Source organism: Mytilus californianus, unplaced genomic scaffold (genome assembly GCF_021869535.1).
Source record: "Mytilus californianus isolate M0D057914Y unplaced genomic scaffold, xbMytCali1.0.p SCAF_2, whole genome shotgun sequence".
Taxonomy (NCBI): Eukaryota; Metazoa; Mollusca; class Bivalvia; order Mytilida; family Mytilidae; genus Mytilus; species Mytilus californianus.
This window is the reverse complement of record NW_026262668.1, coordinates 121,423,269-121,441,040: the sequence shown is the minus strand read 5'-3', so window position 1 is coordinate 121,441,040 and position 17,772 is coordinate 121,423,269. Positions and strand designations below refer to the sequence as shown.

General features: G+C 31.3%; 1 protein-coding gene across 1 annotated transcript in view; it reads right to left on the bottom strand.

The window, feature by feature from the left end:
• The window catches only part of LOC127727790 (uncharacterized), a 173,259-nt gene that overhangs the window by 39,031 nt on the left and 116,456 nt on the right, over positions 1-17,772 (bottom strand). Inside the window, exons 19-21 of the mRNA XM_052234907.1 lie at positions 4,164-4,340; positions 2,467-2,750; positions 1,522-1,747 (exon numbers count right to left, since the gene is read on the bottom strand). Of these exons, the coding sequence (XP_052090867.1) occupies positions 1,522-1,747; positions 2,467-2,750; positions 4,164-4,340 (687 nt within the window). The remainder of the gene's footprint in view (positions 1-1,521; positions 1,748-2,466; positions 2,751-4,163; positions 4,341-17,772) is intronic.

Here is a 17,772-nt window from a genome sequence, read left to right as displayed (position 1 = left end):
ATTTTATTGTCTTGATGCCTTTTTACATATTTCAGATATATGACTGTACAAGTTAAAGTTGGAATTTTGTTCTAAGAAGTTCAACATTTTCTTCACACGAAATTTTGGCTTCATTTAAATTTAATGTCAACTTATGATTATTTCTTTTTTTCCCAATGGCTATAGCGAGGAATTTGTCAGTATTAGCCTTCGTTAAATTTACCGAAAACCAGTTTATTAGATTCAAACTATCATTTTCTAAATTTATAGCAACGTGATCTATATCACAATCTTTATATGATATAGTGTTATCATCAGCATAAACATAAATGGTGCTGTTTTGTACAAAATTTAATATGTCATTTATGACGAAATTGAAAAGATTTGGACCAAGAATTGACCCTTGTGATACATCTTTAAACATGCGATCCCATTCAATTTAAGAAGTTACATTTCTGATACGTTGTTTTCTGTTTTCTACATAACTTTGCAAAAATGTTAGAGCATTTTTTGACAGACCATATGCTTCCAATGTTAATAAAAGTAAATCGTGTTGTAAACAATCAAATGCTTAAGATAGATTCATACAGCAATAAATTTGTCTTCGTATAGAGCTTTTTTTCCATTCTTCTATTATCTTAATAAGTGCTGTTTGGCAACCAAAACCTGAGCTAACTGCCGAAAGCAAAGATTTAAAAGTTTATTAAAAACGTCCATTAATTGATCATGTATAACTCTTTCATGATATTGGAAATACATGGTAACACACTTACAGGTCTGTAAATTTCCTAATCTAGCTAGTTATCTCTAAAGAGAATAATTCTTTTTTAAAAGTTGGGATACCCGATAAGCTTAAAGATTATCTGGAAAAAAATCAACTTTCAATTGATTTATTAACTAAAATTTGAATATGATAAGATATAACTGGTTGCGCCATTTTTATAATATTTTGTTGACATATTGTCATATCCAGTAGCTTTTCTAAAATGTAATCTATTTATTTGTTTACTCACAAACTCTTCTGTTACAGGTGTAAAATTCAACTTATTAAAATCAGTTTTAATTCCTTCAATTTTATCATACCTTGGTGATTTCTGTCTATTCTTATGTTTTTGTCTCCTAGATCTTTAGCTACATTTATGAAAAGTTTATTGAAAATTTCTTTACGATCACTGAGAATGTTTTCATTTTCTTATAAAATTATGTTATTGTTTGATTTAATGCTTTTATTGGATGAAAATGGTTTAATAGTGCAATAAAATGTTGATGATGTTGGACCAGCAGTTCATTCATAAAAACATGTTTTAATTGAGCTTTATTAATTTTTTGTAACAATATTTCTCTGTCTTATGTACAACCTCCCAATTGGTATCACTTCTGTTTTGAAGAAAACATTATCCTTCTCTTACATTTACTTGAAATTGACATGAATTTAGTCATCAGTCATTACGTAATTATTGATAAACATTACAGTTTGTGTTCTTTAATATGTATCAAAGAACAATAGCTATAACTCATAGTCCTATGCATAATCGTTAATACCTGTGTGGTATACTCTGTTCCATTTTCAGAAATGGTAATGTTATTCCTCTCCTCGTTCTCGTTATTCACTATAAGCATCAAACTAATCTTCTGGACCACAAGAGAACAAAGCACAAGAAGAAATAAAAGCCCATAAATAATCATTTTTATGACTCTCAGGCTACTTCTCTCATGAACATCTTTAGATTTCTTTTCTCTGGGTATATTGTTGAATATATCCCAAAACCTAAAACAATCATATTATAAAGTAATACCCTTTCTTATTTTCTATCTCCACAAATTTGTGAACGCATAATTACATTATTGTTTTGTGTGTCAATGAATATACCTTTTAACCCTCAAATTATATGGTACTAATAGTAGGATTATTTGGTTGCCAACTCTGCCGGAACATCCGATATCACCCCCAGTTTTTGATGTTTTTTTTTGTTCAGTCTTTGGTTTTATTTATGTTATATTTTGAATAGTGATTGTCTTTTCTTCGTTTTTCATTAATTGCTATGGCGTTGTAAGTTTGTAATATCCCTTTGGTATCGTATGCATTTTTTTGGCATGAATAAAACCAGATGAAATCAGAATACTGGGATTTAAATAACGTTATAAGTAATAGCAATTAAGGATGTACTAAGTCAGGTTTATGAACTTTTGTCAGATGTTCGGACGTCTTGGTTTTTATCCTATGATACAGGGTAAAATATTCAACCCCATAACACCAATTGTTCTTTCTCATAAGACTTCAATTGCTCATGATACAAATGCAAATATAATGTAAAAGTCTGAGATAACCTTTGACCGTTTTTTTTTTAATTAAATATCTCGAGCTCCATAACCTATTTATTGATTCTTAGCTTTTTTTGTTCCTTAACTAATACTCTTCTGACTTAAAGTATCAATTTCAAATTCTAGATTTTTAAAAAATCTTTTTCTATTTATATCAGGACGTACGGTTTTTCTTTTCTTTTAGACTCTTTTTTCTTCTGTTCCTCTGTATCAACAGTATTTAGATCGATATGATGATCAGGATAAGTTGATCCTGTACCAATGTCTTGTCTTGTTATCGAAGGGAATTTGTTATCTTCGTTTATACGTTTACGTAATTGTTGGGGGTCAGTTTCACCATGGCGGCTCGTTTGACTGGACGCTCTATTGTGCCACATTTCTTTAGTAGTGTATCCATCTTTGTGAGTTGGGGTGTCAGAGGGTGGGTCTTCAAATATTGTCTGCGGTACCTTATGAATGCCCAACAATGATTATTATTAAATTGATTCATACAGATAAATTTTTATAAAGAATGTAGATCATCAGCTGCGAGTCACAGTATATTTGTATTTGTCGAGTGAGCGCAGCGAATGAGTTTATAAAGGCTTTCTATTATGTCGAACAGCTTATACTTTACAATATAAAATGCAGACAACCAGATAATCGATTTATCGGATAGTTTGTGTGTATTTGCATGATAGAAACAAGGTTTCCTTGTTTCACCAGCAAACAGGAAGATGACTTGATAAGTTCGGGTCAAACTCATTAACGTCGGTTCATTCATTAAGATGACAGTGATATATCCGGGTCAAAGTTATTAAGGCCAGGTCAAGGTATTTGACGTCACAAAGTCGTAATATGCTATTTTATGAAAAGCTGAGCATAGCAATACAGACACAGTTGGAACACCTATAAAGCCTTATATTGTCGGGGAAACTTTATATTTTGAGTTATACAGTTCTTAATTTGTTTCGAAATTGATTCCAGCATTTAAGTGAAGCACAATCAGGAAAATAATCTTCATATCCTATCGTATACTAGGTTCCATACAATGGGAATTCATTTTTTATTATTTCGAAACAGTTAATTCTTTTCCCTTTAAGTATGAAAAAAATAAGTATTTATCGTTTTTTTTTAATGATTGGGTCTGGAACTTTATATTAGTATATTTATTGTACAAAAAAGTATGCCAGACAATCTAAATAATTAATCAACTCTGTTTAAAATTTTAAGATTGCGTTATTAATTTACGCCATTTATACAGCCACTTCACGTAATAGTCTACTGTCATGGTCGATCTTTTAAAAAGCCCATAAAATTTTATATTTCATTAAAGCATTTATTGCAAAGTTTCTAATAAACAAAACAAAAATTCTTGTCAGAAATTAATTTTGCAAACGAATTAACCTTATGTTTTGATTTTGAATGAATTTCTTTGAAATTCTGACGTAATAGGATACTGTCCTGGTAGATTTTTCTACCTTTAAAAGACGAACAAAATATAAGTTTATGATTTTAAGAATAATTTTTCCCCTAAATCGTGTATAGAAAAAATTATCCCATACAGTTGTTTGTTTGAAATTATTTCAAATATAAGTAAACTTTTCTCTACAATTTCTGCCATTTTACTGTTGATAGTTAACCAGCTTGGCAGATTTGTTTGACTATTTTATTGCATATTTTCGATTTCCCTGGTTTTATTACACTGTTTAAATGACACTTTATTGAGAAAAACAAAAGTTACGGTTAAAAACGTATCAAAAATAACTGTCCTGTTTTTATCCTTCCTGTTTTTAGACCTTCTCAATAAAAATCTGTCTGATTTTTTCCTTGTATTTGAAACACAGAATAAATATTTTTGATCTTCTCATACATGTACCTACCGTTTCTTCTTTCTCGTCGTTCTTTTTCTTTTTTTCAAACTCTGCTTTTCTTTTCATTTCTTTTAACAATGTTCTTGCTTTCATACCTAACCATATTTTGTGCAAAATTCCGGACAATTTTTCGCGATGGTATAACTGCTTTTCAAGAAATAAGTGAACTGTTTCTCTCATGAAAACCTGCAATATAAGTATTTATTTAGAACTCCAATAATAACATGTTGAAAATATGTATAAAAAAGTAAACTTAAGTATTTCATAGTAATATATCATTTTTGGACGATAATTAGGTACAATATTCACAAGTAATGTATAAGATTTTAAATATTGAACAGTCAAACAAGTCAAAAGACAAAATTGATTAAATAATCGCAGATTGAGCATCTTGACGGGTTAAATAGGCATTTAGACAAAAAAAATGTGATTTCAGCGATGCATACAGAAGGACATGATAGCGTGTGGTCAAAATTTCAAAAAACAACTTTTGAAATTTTACGGTGAAATATTCTTGGTCAAGTGACTTACTCTATGTTTTCCAATTTTGCACTCTTTTTTCAGGTCATCCGGTATAACTTTGTCTAATAACAGTTTGATGATCGGGCCAGGATTTTGCGGATTTTCATTAGAAAACTCACAATGAAGGACAAAAAATCTGAAATGTATTTTTTATTCATCATGAATTCGTAGTAATACAAGCAGTTTATGTTGTATCATTGAAAGTTCGATTACTTGATTGTTTATTCCAAATACCTATTATAATATTTCGGTTTATGAATTCTTTAATCATTGTTAATTTGATATTGCTTGATGTGTTAACATTCTCAAATACAAATAATTCATTGAAAAAATCGATTTGTTTAAATATTTTGAAGACACATAGCCATTAACAAATATGATTTACCTGTTGTAAAAGTCCATGTGTGTTTTTCTGATTGGATAGCCATGTTTTCTTATTTTAGCTATTTCAGTTATACCATTATATAACAGTTGTTTTTTCACATATTGGACATTGAAATTATCTCCTTGTTTCTGTTCGTTTGGCTTGATACACCTATAAATTTAATACATAAACTTTCATTTCACAAAGTTAAACATACACGTAGTTCTAGAAAAGCACAGACATGATATTACATTGCATATACAAGAAAGTTTAACATTCGGTCACGAATTACGGTTTTTTCTCTTTGGTTGTATTTGGCTCGCAAACAACTTTTTATTGCCCATTATTATTACACCTCTAGCTCTGTTAAAAATACCGAACTCCAAGGAAATTTCAAAACGAAAAGTTCCTTGTCAAACGGCAAAGCAAAAGCTCAAACACTTCAAAAAGTAAAATCACCAAAATACTGAATTAAGGGAAGAACTGCATACCCTATATGTATCCGATATCCGCATTATTGGCATTAAAAAAAAAAACTCCATCATAAGAATTCCCGAATTTACAGTATCATGTTTCTGATTATATCTAACAAAGACGACAACAAGTGACAACAAGTGACATTTATTGTCGAAATGCCAATCTGGTGCAGTTAATTGGTACCGTTGATATTATAGGCATTTGATGTGTCTGGCGCAAATACAAAATTTCAATCCTGATATCTATTGTGAGTTTATTTGCATAGTTTACTTCAAATTTAACATGTTTTCAACGTTTTCAATCTTAATCAAATATTGGACAAACGGACGGAATAACAGAAAGACTAACCAAAATATCGAACAGATATAATGGACTTATGCCTCCGTGTGCGGGATTTTCTCGCTGCATTGAAGACCCATTGGTGGCCTTCGGCTGTTGTCTTCTCTATGGTCGGGTTGTTGTCTCTTTGACACATTCCCCATTTCCATTCTCAATTTTATTATACTTCTATTTATTTATCGTAGGCGTAATTATATATTTTTAAATACCTGACAAAATGCGACTCTGCATGTTTCATTTTCGACAAAAGTTTGTCCATTGATTCCTGAAAAAAATATTGTACTGTAACGTAACGTCATGGCGTTGTATGTCGTTAAACGTTTATTGATGACGTTTTACACTACCAACTAGATAACAGATTGGTCATAATACATTAAAACCGGTGAACATATGATTAAAACAAAACTTTTTGTATCAACAAAACATATTTTTTAAAAGAAAAATCTATAGTTTTAAAATTTAAAATTTGATTATTTTAGGACAGAATAAAGAACATTTTTTGCTGATTATATATGCTTTCTATACTAATGTTAACTAATTTCAATCAATACTGGTCAGAAACTAAAAAGATAAATGCTCTATTGTTTAAATTTTAGTAATAGTTCAACAAGCCAAAGTTGTATTGTAAATAAATGTCCATATAACTTTCTGGCGAAATGGCAAACACCGAATTCCAGTGACTTATTTTACAATGTATAGTTAGGACAAATCAAAGCAACGACACACTTGTATGAACGAACAAATGAAGACATATACGAACATTATAAACAAATGTGTACACGTGTAAGGATTTGTGTCGTTAGGAATCATAGCAAGTCATTGAGAGACAATAGGGACTCTTAATGTTGTCATTTTAGCGGTATATAGCCACAAAACCAGGTTCAACCCACCATTTTTCTTTAAATGTCCTGTACCAAATCAGGAATATGGCAGTTGTTATCTAAAAGTTCGTTTCTATGAATGTTGCATTGTTATTTGTATTTTTGTTGCACTTCTGTGTTCTGTTATTTCGTTGTTTTCCTCGTATAGTTGATGTGTTTCCCTCGGTTTTAGTTTGTAACCTGGATTTGTTTTCTCTCAATCGATTTATGACTTTTGAACAGCGGTATACTACTGTTGCCTTTATTTAAAGGTATTTATATTCAGTTTCAATGTAAAGTAAAGGTATCGCACAATAGGAGAAAAAACGTACATATATTTGTGCGTGAAAAATGTGACAAGTTGACGATATGGGCACCTTATTTTAGAAGGTATATAAGAGAATTTTAGAATATTTGAAGTGATATACCAGTAATATTTAATGGAGTTAACGTTTATTAACTGGTTTTTTTTGTATATATATTATTCCCGATATATCCCAACATTGCACACTGACTTACCCTAAAGTATGAAATGACAGTTTTGTGTTTATTTACGTTGTATCTGCGTGTTTCTGGGACACTCCAGGAAAATCTGAAAAGAAACTGATATACATATATGTGGTATGAGTGCCAATGAGACAACTCTCCATACAAGTCCCAATTTGTAAAAGTAATCCATTATAGGTCAAAGTACGGCCTTCAACACGAATCCTTGGCTCACACCGAAAAGCAAGCTTAATTTGTAAAATTAATAATATATATATTTACCAGCATACGGATTCTATTTGACTTTTCTTTATATATATATATATATAAACTAGTCTAAATTGAAAACAACGTTCAAACCTATGATTGCGTTGGATAAAAACCGCAATTTTCATACGTGTGCATGTAAAACAAATTTCTTGGTAGAGGGGTCTAAATACAGCACAAACAACATTTTTCCAAAAGACCAAAAGAGTGAAAAAGTATATTTCAACAAAATGCATTTGACTAACAGGTCGAACAACGGATGTTTTTAAACCCTGCTGACTGCCATTGGCGATTGCCAAATAAATTGATCACCAGATTTAACAAAATGGATCTTAATATTAATTTAATACCAAACAGAAAACAATTAACTTGCGGAAAGATGGTATTCCACAAACTTGAGGTGCAAACATTTGTACACCATATTGGATTTCGACAATTAATGTCTCTTCAGTGATGTTAGGGATCGAAACGGTATTTGGAAGGCCATATAATTTACCTCAATTTAGGGTAGACTCTTGAATTTTAAAGAGTCGAAATAGGATGAACGGATCATATAAACCCTAAGGAAAATATAATACAAGCCCAAACGAAAAAATATAAACTAATCTAAATTGAAAACAACGTTCAAACCTATGATTGCGTTGGATAAAAACCGCAATTTTCATACGTGTGCATGTAAAACAAATTTCTTGGTAGAGGGGTCTAAATACAGCACAAACAACATTTTTCCAAAAGACCAAAAGAGTGAAAAAGTATATTTCAACAAAACGCATTTGACTAACAGGTCGAACAACGGATGTTCTTAAACCCTGCTGACTGTCATTGGCGATTGCCAAATAAATTGATCACCAGATTTAACAAAATGGATCTTAATATTAATTTAATACCAAACAGAAAACAATTAACTTGCGGAAAGATGGTATTCCACAAACTTGAGGTGCAAAAATTTGTACTCCATATCCGGATTTCGACAATTAATGTCTCTTCAGTGATGTTAGGGATCGAAACGGTATTTGGAAGGCCATATAATTTACCTCAATTTAGGGTAGACTCTTGAATTTTAAAGAGTCGAAATAAGATGAACGGATCATATAGACCCTAAGGAAAATATAATACAAGCCCAAACGAAAAAATATAAACTAGTCTAAATTGAAAACAACGTTCAAACCTATGATTGCGTTGGATAAAAACTGCAATTTTCATACGTGTGCATGTAAAACAAATTTCTTGGTAGAGGGGTCTAAATACAGCACAAACAACATTTTTCCAAAAGACCAAAAGAGTGAAAAAGTATATTTCAACAAAACGCATTTGACTAACAGGTCGAACAACGGATGTTCTTAAACCCTGCTGACTGCCATTGGCGATTGCCAAATAAATTGATCACCAGATTTAACAAAATGGATCTTAATATTAATTTAATACCAAACAGAAAACAATTAACTTGCGGAAAGATGGTATTCCACAAACTTGAGGTGCAAACATTTGTACACCATATCCGGATTTCGACAATTAATGTCTCTTCAGTGATGTTAGGGATCGAAACGGTATTTGGAAGGCCATATAATTTACCTCAATTTAGGGTAGACTCTTGAATTTTAAAGAGTCGAAATAGGATGAACGGATCATATAAACCCTAAGGAAAATATAATACAAGCCCAAACGAAAAAAATATAAACTAGTCTAAATTGAAAACAACGTTCAAACCTATGATTGCGTTGGATAAAAACCGCAATTTTCATACGTGTGCATGTAAAACAAATTTCTTGGTAGAGGGGTCTAAATACAGCACAAACAACATTTTTCCAAAAGACCAAAAGAGTGAAAAAGTATATTTCAACAAAACGCATTTGACTAACAGGTCGAACAACGGATGTTCTTAAACCCTGCTGACTGCCATTGGCGATTGCCAAATAAATTGATCACCAGATTTAACAAAATGGATCTTAATATTAATATAATACCAAACAGAAAACAATTAACTTGCGGAAAGATGGTATTCCACAAACTTGAGGTGCAAAAATTTGTACACCATATCCGGATTTCGACAATTAATGTCTCTTCAGTGATGTTAGGGATCAAAACGGTATTTGGAAGGCCATATAATTTACCTCAATTTAGGGTAGACTCTTGAATTTTAAAGAGTCGAAATAGGATGAACGGATCATATAAACCCTAAGGAAAATATAATACAAGCCAAAACAAAAAAATATAAACTAGTCTAAATTGAAAACAGCGTTCAAACCTATGATTGCGTTGGATAAAAACCGCAATTTTCATACGTGTGCATGTAAAACAAATTTCTTGGTAGAGGGGTCTAAATACAGCACAAACAACATTTTTCCAAAAGACCAAAAGAGTGAAAAAGTATATTTCAACAAAACGCATTTGACTAACAGGTCGAACAACGGATGTTCTTAAACCCTGCTGACTGCCATTGGCGATTGCCAAATAAATTGATCACCAGATTTAACAAAATGGATCTTAATATTAATTTAATACCAAACAGAAAACAATTAACTTGCGGAAAGATGGTATTCCACAAACTTGAGGTGCAAACATTTGTACACCATATCCGGATTTCGACAATTAATGTCTCTTCAGTGATGTTAGGGATCGAAACGGTATTTGGAAGGCCATATAATTTACCTCAATTTAGGGTAGACTCTTGAATTTTAAAGAGTCGAAATAGGATGAACGGATCATATAAACCCTAAGGAAAATATAATACAAGCCCAAACGAAAAAAATATAAACTAGTCTAAATTGAAAACAACGTTCAAACCTATGATTGCGTTGGATAAAAACCGCAATTTTCATACGTGTGCATGTAAAACAAATTTCTTGGTAGAGGGGTCTAAATACAGCACAAACAACATTTTTCCAAAAGACCAAAAGAGTGAAAAAGTATATTTCAACAAAACGCATTTGACTAACAGGTCGAACAACGGATGTTCTTAAACCCTGCTGACTGCCATTGGCGATTGCCAAATAAATTGATCACCAGATTTAACAAAATGGATCTTAATATTAATATAATACCAAACAGAAAACAATTAACTTGCGGAAAGATGGTATTCCACAAACTTGAGGTGCAAAAATTTGTACACCATATCCGGATTTCGACAATTAATGTCTCTTCAGTGATGTTAGGGATCAAAACGGTATTTGGAAGGCCATATAATTTACCTCAATTTAGGGTAGACTCTTGAATTTTAAAGAGTCGAAATAGGATGAACGGATCATATAAACCCTAAGGAAAATATAATACAAGCCAAAACAAAAAAATATAAACTAGTCTAAATTGAAAACAGCGTTCAAACCTATGATTGCGTTGGATAAAAACCGCAATTTTCATACGTGTGCATGTAAAACAAATTTCTTGGTAGAGGGGTCTAAATACAGCACAAACAACATTTTTCCAAAAGACCAAAAGAGTGAAAAAGTATATTTCAACAAAACGCATTTGACTAACAGGTCGAACAACGGATGTTCTTAAACCCTGCTGACTGCCATTGGCGATTGCCAAATAAATTGATCACCAGATTTAACAAAATGGATCTTAATATTAATTTAATACCAAACAGAAAACAATTAACTTGCGGAAAGATGGTATTCCACAAACTTGAGGTGCAAAAATTTGTACACCATATCCGGATTTCGACAATTAATGTCTCTTCAGTGATGTTAGGGATCGAAACGGTATTTGGAAGGCCATATAATTTACCTCAATTTAGGGTAGACTCTTGAATTTTAAAGAGTCGAAATAGGATGAACGGATCATATAAACCCTAAGGAAAATATAATTCAAGCCCAAACGAAAAAATATAAACTAGTCTAAATTGAAAACAACGTTCAAACCTATGATTGCGTTGGATATATATATATATATATATATATATATATATATATAGAATAATACATGGCAAAATCCGTATCGCATGCTGTATCACCACGAGGAACCAATATCAGTCCCGAGGGCCGAAGGTCACGAGGGCTGATATTGGTCAAGTGGTGATACAGTATGCGATACGGATTTTGCCATGTATTATTCTGTTTATCATATATTTTCATAGAATCAGATTCATTGGATCCCTTTTTTTAATCGTCCGAAAATATAAGCTAGACACGAAAATTATGATTTTCCTTTATTTTTTCAGCTGACTTGTTTTGCTTAATATCCCTTTTCATGATAGTCATAACGACCTAGAATAGAATACAACCCTCCTTCCTAATATTTGTTGTTAAGTTTAACCATTATACTACACTCTGATCTCATTTGTATACAAAAATATGGGCAACAATGTTACCAAGTATCATCTATTCAAAGATTATTAACAGACAAACAGAGGGATTCCTATATCTAACACATGAACTCCACATATTCGACAGGGTTGCAATTTTACTGCACCAAATATGTGAATATTTCGAAAACTAAAATTTCTTAAGCAAATGACCCATTTTCTCTGGCAAGTATTTTTTCGAAATTTTTACTACATGAGGTTACATTTCGTATCATGCCAGGAAATACGGCAACTGTACGTCATATGTCAAACTTTGACGTCATTCGATATAATTATGACATCACGCCCGGTATGCGATACGGGGTATGCGATACAGGGTAGGTGATACAAACTGGAAAAAAGAACCTTTATTAGATATACAAAATTGCTGTATTTTGTACTAAATATATGATAAATAATGATATCTACATGTACTTACCGTTATGTAATACGATTTAAAGCTAAGCTTTTGTTGTACATAATGTTTGTTTGTTTTTTTTTTTTTTGAATACATAACATGTCGAAATATATCTTTAAAATATAAGAAATGTTTACTTTTGCAAAGATTTTCCAAGTTCTGTAGACAGTTGTCTGGCATAGTTTGACCTGCGCTCTCTCTGAACTTTCTTTGACTGTCGTAAATGGAACTGTATTCTAAAATCAAGAATAAAAAAAGTGATATTAAACAAATATATGTTATTCTCGTAGGATAAATCATAAGATAAGTATAAGAAAATATTGTTGCTGTGCTTGCTCTTCGTCAATATAACTTTATAACTAATTTAGTATATATAAATGTAATAATCAGGTAAAAACACAAATATACAACAAAATAGATAAAGCCAGAAAAACCTGGAATACTGTTTATCAAATGCGTACTTATTTTCACGTTATTTTACGGTAAAACAAAAGGTGGAAGATACCTAGAGGTTATTCAAAACACAAATCCAGATAACAGAAAACACATGACAAAACACGAATGAGACAAAAAATTAAATTCACAAAACACAACATAGTAAACTATAGACTGAGCAACAGGAACCCCACCAAAACTGATGGACCAGGTGTTGTTGGGTACTCCGAAAGGGTAAGCAGATCACTACTAGTGGCATTCGTCGTGTTGATCATGTTAAATACAAATTGGTGATAAGTCTCATTCAGTGATGTCACAGTATAGAAAAGAGAACATATCTGTGGTAATCGGGGACAAAGCTAGCAATTTATAATGTTTCGTAGACCAAACACATTGTATGTCATATAAGTTTTTAAATTATTACATTTTGTAAACACGCTTTTCGATAAATATAATTAATCACCTAACTTTACAGCTGGATATCTAAATGTTTTAATATATAATAATTACTCTGATATTGTGCCGGTTGGTCCCTTTTTGATAGTAAAAAGATCGCTAATGAAATCATTTGTACTGTCCTTCATACAGTCAAACAAATCGTCGTTCAGAGTGTCCCTGTTCTTATCTAGAAATCCATGACAGTCATACCATACCTAAAAGGTAACAGGTGAAAGTGTAGTATTTATAATTGTTGTGATTTTTAATTTCTATATATAGTTATTTTAATAATTGATTTTAGAAAATATTTCGGACAAAGTGAGATATTGAAGTAAACTCCTTTAGTATATATGATTTAAACTTGTAAATGTGACAGTTTTAATCTCGCTAATATTAGCCGAGTTTGTTTAAACTATACATTTTGTTTTACCTTGGAATCAATTTTTTTTAATATTTTTTTTTCTGTACAACTTTCATTATTCCTATGATCAAATTTCAAAGAGAAAGATTGAGGGCTCTAAACTACTTGTTTTATGCCGCCATTTGTTCATGTGATCGTCCAAAGCCAGAAAAAAAAACAAAGGTTACATATATATATTAAAAATGCGTTACATGTTTTGGTATCAGACCTTTGATATAGTTATTTGATCTTCGATATTGGTATCAGACCTTTGATATTGATATCAGATCTTATATATTAGTATCAGATCTTTGATATTGGTATCAAATCTTCGATATTGGTATCAGATCCATGATATTGGTATCATATCTTCGACATTGGTATCAGATCTTCGATATTGGTATCAGACCTTTGATATTGGTATCAGATCTTAGATATTTGTATCAGATCTTTGATATTGGTATCAGATCTTTGATATTTGTAACAAATATTCGATATTGGTATCAGATCTATGATATTGGTATCATATCTACGACATTGGTATCAGATCTTCGATATTGGTATCAGACCTTTGATATTGGTATAAGATCTTAGATATTGGTATCAGACCTTTGATATTGGTATCAGATCTTAGATAATGGTATTAGACCTTTGATATTGGTATCAGATCTTTGATATTGGTATTATATCTTCGATATTGGTATCAGATTTTTTATATTGGTATCAGATCTTTGATATTGTTGTCAGATCTTTAATATTGGTATCAGATCTTTGATATTGGTATCAGATCTTCGATATTGGTATCAGATCTTCGATATTGGTATCAGACCTTTGATAAGTTAACTTTTTTCTCGACACATGGTAAAACGATACTTTATCAACAAAAAACACACATGACTGTCTGAAAAGCATGAATTTCATTTTATCTAGATATTGAAATATATGGTAAATAAATATGGCTGTTCAGTAGTTGTCGTTTGTTGATGTGGTTCATAAGTTTTTCTCGTTTCTCGTTTTTTATATAAATTAGACCGTTGGTTTTCCCGTTTGAATGGTTTTACACTAGTAATTTTTGGGGCCCTTTATAGCTTACTGTTCGGTGTGAGCCAAGGCTCCGTGTTGAAGACCGTACTTTGACCTATAATGGTTTACTTTTATAAATTTTGACTTGGATGGAGAGTTGTCTCATTGGCACTCATACCACATCTTCTTATATCTATATACCTTTCCGGCGAAATGGCATACTGCGAATACTGGATCGTCATTTCGTGTTTTTGCAATGATTTCTGATTTAGCATAGTTTGTTGTAACTTTTCGAACAAAACCTGCATCTGAGCCTTGCTTGAACTGAGTTTCTTCATCCAGTAAATTAAGTAACCCGATTTGCTTCTGAATAATAAAAGGAATAGAATTGGAGATCAATAAATGTGGAAAAAAGAAATAAAGAAATAAATATTTGAATGATATTTCTATTGAACAGTTCTGTTAATGAACAAATATTGGAGAACACTAACATAATATGAATATTGTATTGCATTAACTCTGCCAAACCACATCTATATTCTACTAAAAGTAATAATTTCAAATATTCTTACACTCTTTATATGGCTACATTTCATACTTTTGATATCATATATAAATTCTTAACAATAACCACATGTTTCTGAAGCGATAAACAACGGGCACACTAGATGTTTGTTATGTCCTGCATTGGATATTATTTTAAGGAAAAGGAAGGGAACAAATGCAAAGCTAATATGGTGTTTTTCTGAAGCCGTAGAGACATTATAGGTGCAATACTTTGACATAATTAATTTCAAAAATGTTGTCCATAAGGATATGGACAGAATTGTGCAACAGGCACAGCCTCTAAATGTACAATACCTTCATTTAATAGATTTCAAATATGTAACATTATTCATAAGGATATAAACAGGATTGAACAACAGGAAATGTACAATACCTTCAGGAACGTATCGATAATGTCTTAATTATTTTTGAAATCTATATCTTCCCATGGAATGCCTTCATCACGGTATAGCCTTCTCTCATTCCTAAACACATGGTCGTTCATAAAATTCTGAAGACGTTCATTAACGAAATTGATGCACAGTTGTCCAAAACTGTTGACTTGAAGATTCTCAAACCCAGCAATATCAAGTATCCCTATAGATGCAGCAACCTTTTTCCTGTAAGTTTGAAAAAACATTATATTGATAAAAAAATCTATAACACGTAATCAATGTAAGTGTATATTGTTCTCGTAAAATAATTTCTCTAATTCTTCGTCAATTTATTCCTTTCTGCAACCATTGTATAAAAAAAATTTAATCAACGTGTGGTTCGTTTGATCTCAGTTCTTCATTGGTTAAAATTCGATTATGACGTCGAATTTTCTTGCTTTCCTCTGAATTTCCTATTGTGACGGCATGAAAAAAGGCGACCATGCCTGATGACGTCACATAGAAAGAACACATCTTTTTGCAGATCATTCGAAAAGAAGGAATAAATTTGCCTGCGTATTGTTTGAAAATCATTAGAGAAATAGATTCCACCACCAAATCTCGTGTAATACGATATTTATCCACTCTCGACAGTTAAATTTTAAATATTTAAAACGCTCGGCGAGCCTCGCGTTTAAATTTGAAAATTTAACTGTCTCGAGTGGATAAATATCGTATCACACTCGATGCAGTGGTAGAACCTATATGTACGGAAATGTTTTATTTATTATACATAAATAATTATTTGTGCATATAAAAATAAAAACCTTCCATTATTTGAAAACGTTACAATTATCAACTTGATATCAATGTATATAATTATATAAAACGACTCTTAATGCTATTTTTAAGCATTGATTTGTTTCTTTGAAAATAATTAACAGCACCGGAAACGAATTCACACTGACGAGTTTTGGGTTATTTTTTAGTAAATCTTACAAAAAATCAATGAAACTTACAAAAAAAATCTTCTCCGGTGTTTCGCAATTCAATAATTTGATATGATACGTAGGAGCTATACATTTTGTTTTACAGTTTAAGCTTAACATCAAGTTCTTGCAAAAACTTTTAAAATTTTCAAAACTAACGAAAAAGTAATTTAAAATTCGAAAATAACATCATCGTGACGTGGAGGTACATTAAATGAACAGTTAACATAACCATCTAACCAATCAAGGTTATCAAACTGGTGATCTCCTCTTTACCGTTAAGAACTTATTGTTCCCTTTATATGACTTTGTAAGTAAAAACACTTAATAAAGAAAGTTATGCATCTTCGTTTACACACAATAGGAATTTTCACATTGGGCAAATATAATTAAACGCTTCTGTAGTTAAGATTAGTTCTTAACCAAACGCTATCATTGATTGATGAGAGAAAAGACTAAATAAGAATCAACCTATATGTATATGTACTTTATTCAAAGATCATTTAGATAGTTGCAGATAAAATAATTGGCAAAAATTTAAAATTCAGTGAAATCTGAGCAAATAATCTATATATTTGAATTTGAAGTTAAAGAATAATGTGAACTTGATTGTAATTCTTCTAGAGAAGCATTGGCTTGGTGTCCATCTAGTCATAGAACTGATGGATCAAAACCAAAAATGTTATAAATAAATACAAATCATGATAAGAGTTATAGACGGTTGTTAGCTAGAATCATGTTTGATTGCTTGGGCTAAAAACAATTGTTCCTTCTGTCCATGCAATATTTGTATATGCCTCACCCTTTCTATTTATGGAAACAAGGTTTAAGTAATCCGTATAAAAAGTCGTCAGACTTAGAAAAATGGCAGTCAGCAGGGTTTAAGAACATCAGTTGTTCGACCTGATAGTCAAATGCGTTTTGTTAAAATATACTTTTTCACTTTTTTGGTCTTTTGGAAAATGTTGTGTGTGCTGTATATTTAGACCCCTCTACTAAGAAATTCGTTTTGCATGCACACGTATAAAAATTGCAGTATTTATCCAACGCAATCATAGGTTTGAACGTTGTTTTCAATTTAGACTTTATTATGACAAAATATATATATACAGAACATAATAACTCAATTTTTTATACCTTTGTTTAGTGGGGTTCAAGTCCTCATTGATTCGTCTAATCACCCATCCAAACATTCGCTCATAGATAGCTTTGGCCAAAGCATCACAGCTATCTCGAGCTTGTTCTAAAGTTTTTAAATAGTAAAGCTGCTCACCTGAACAAAGCAATAAATCAACAAGCATTAGATCTCAACAAATCATATTTCAAATAGCGTGATTTTTCTATTTTTTTTTTAAATTATTATCATTTACTTTAAATCAAATCAATAGTTTCGAGTTT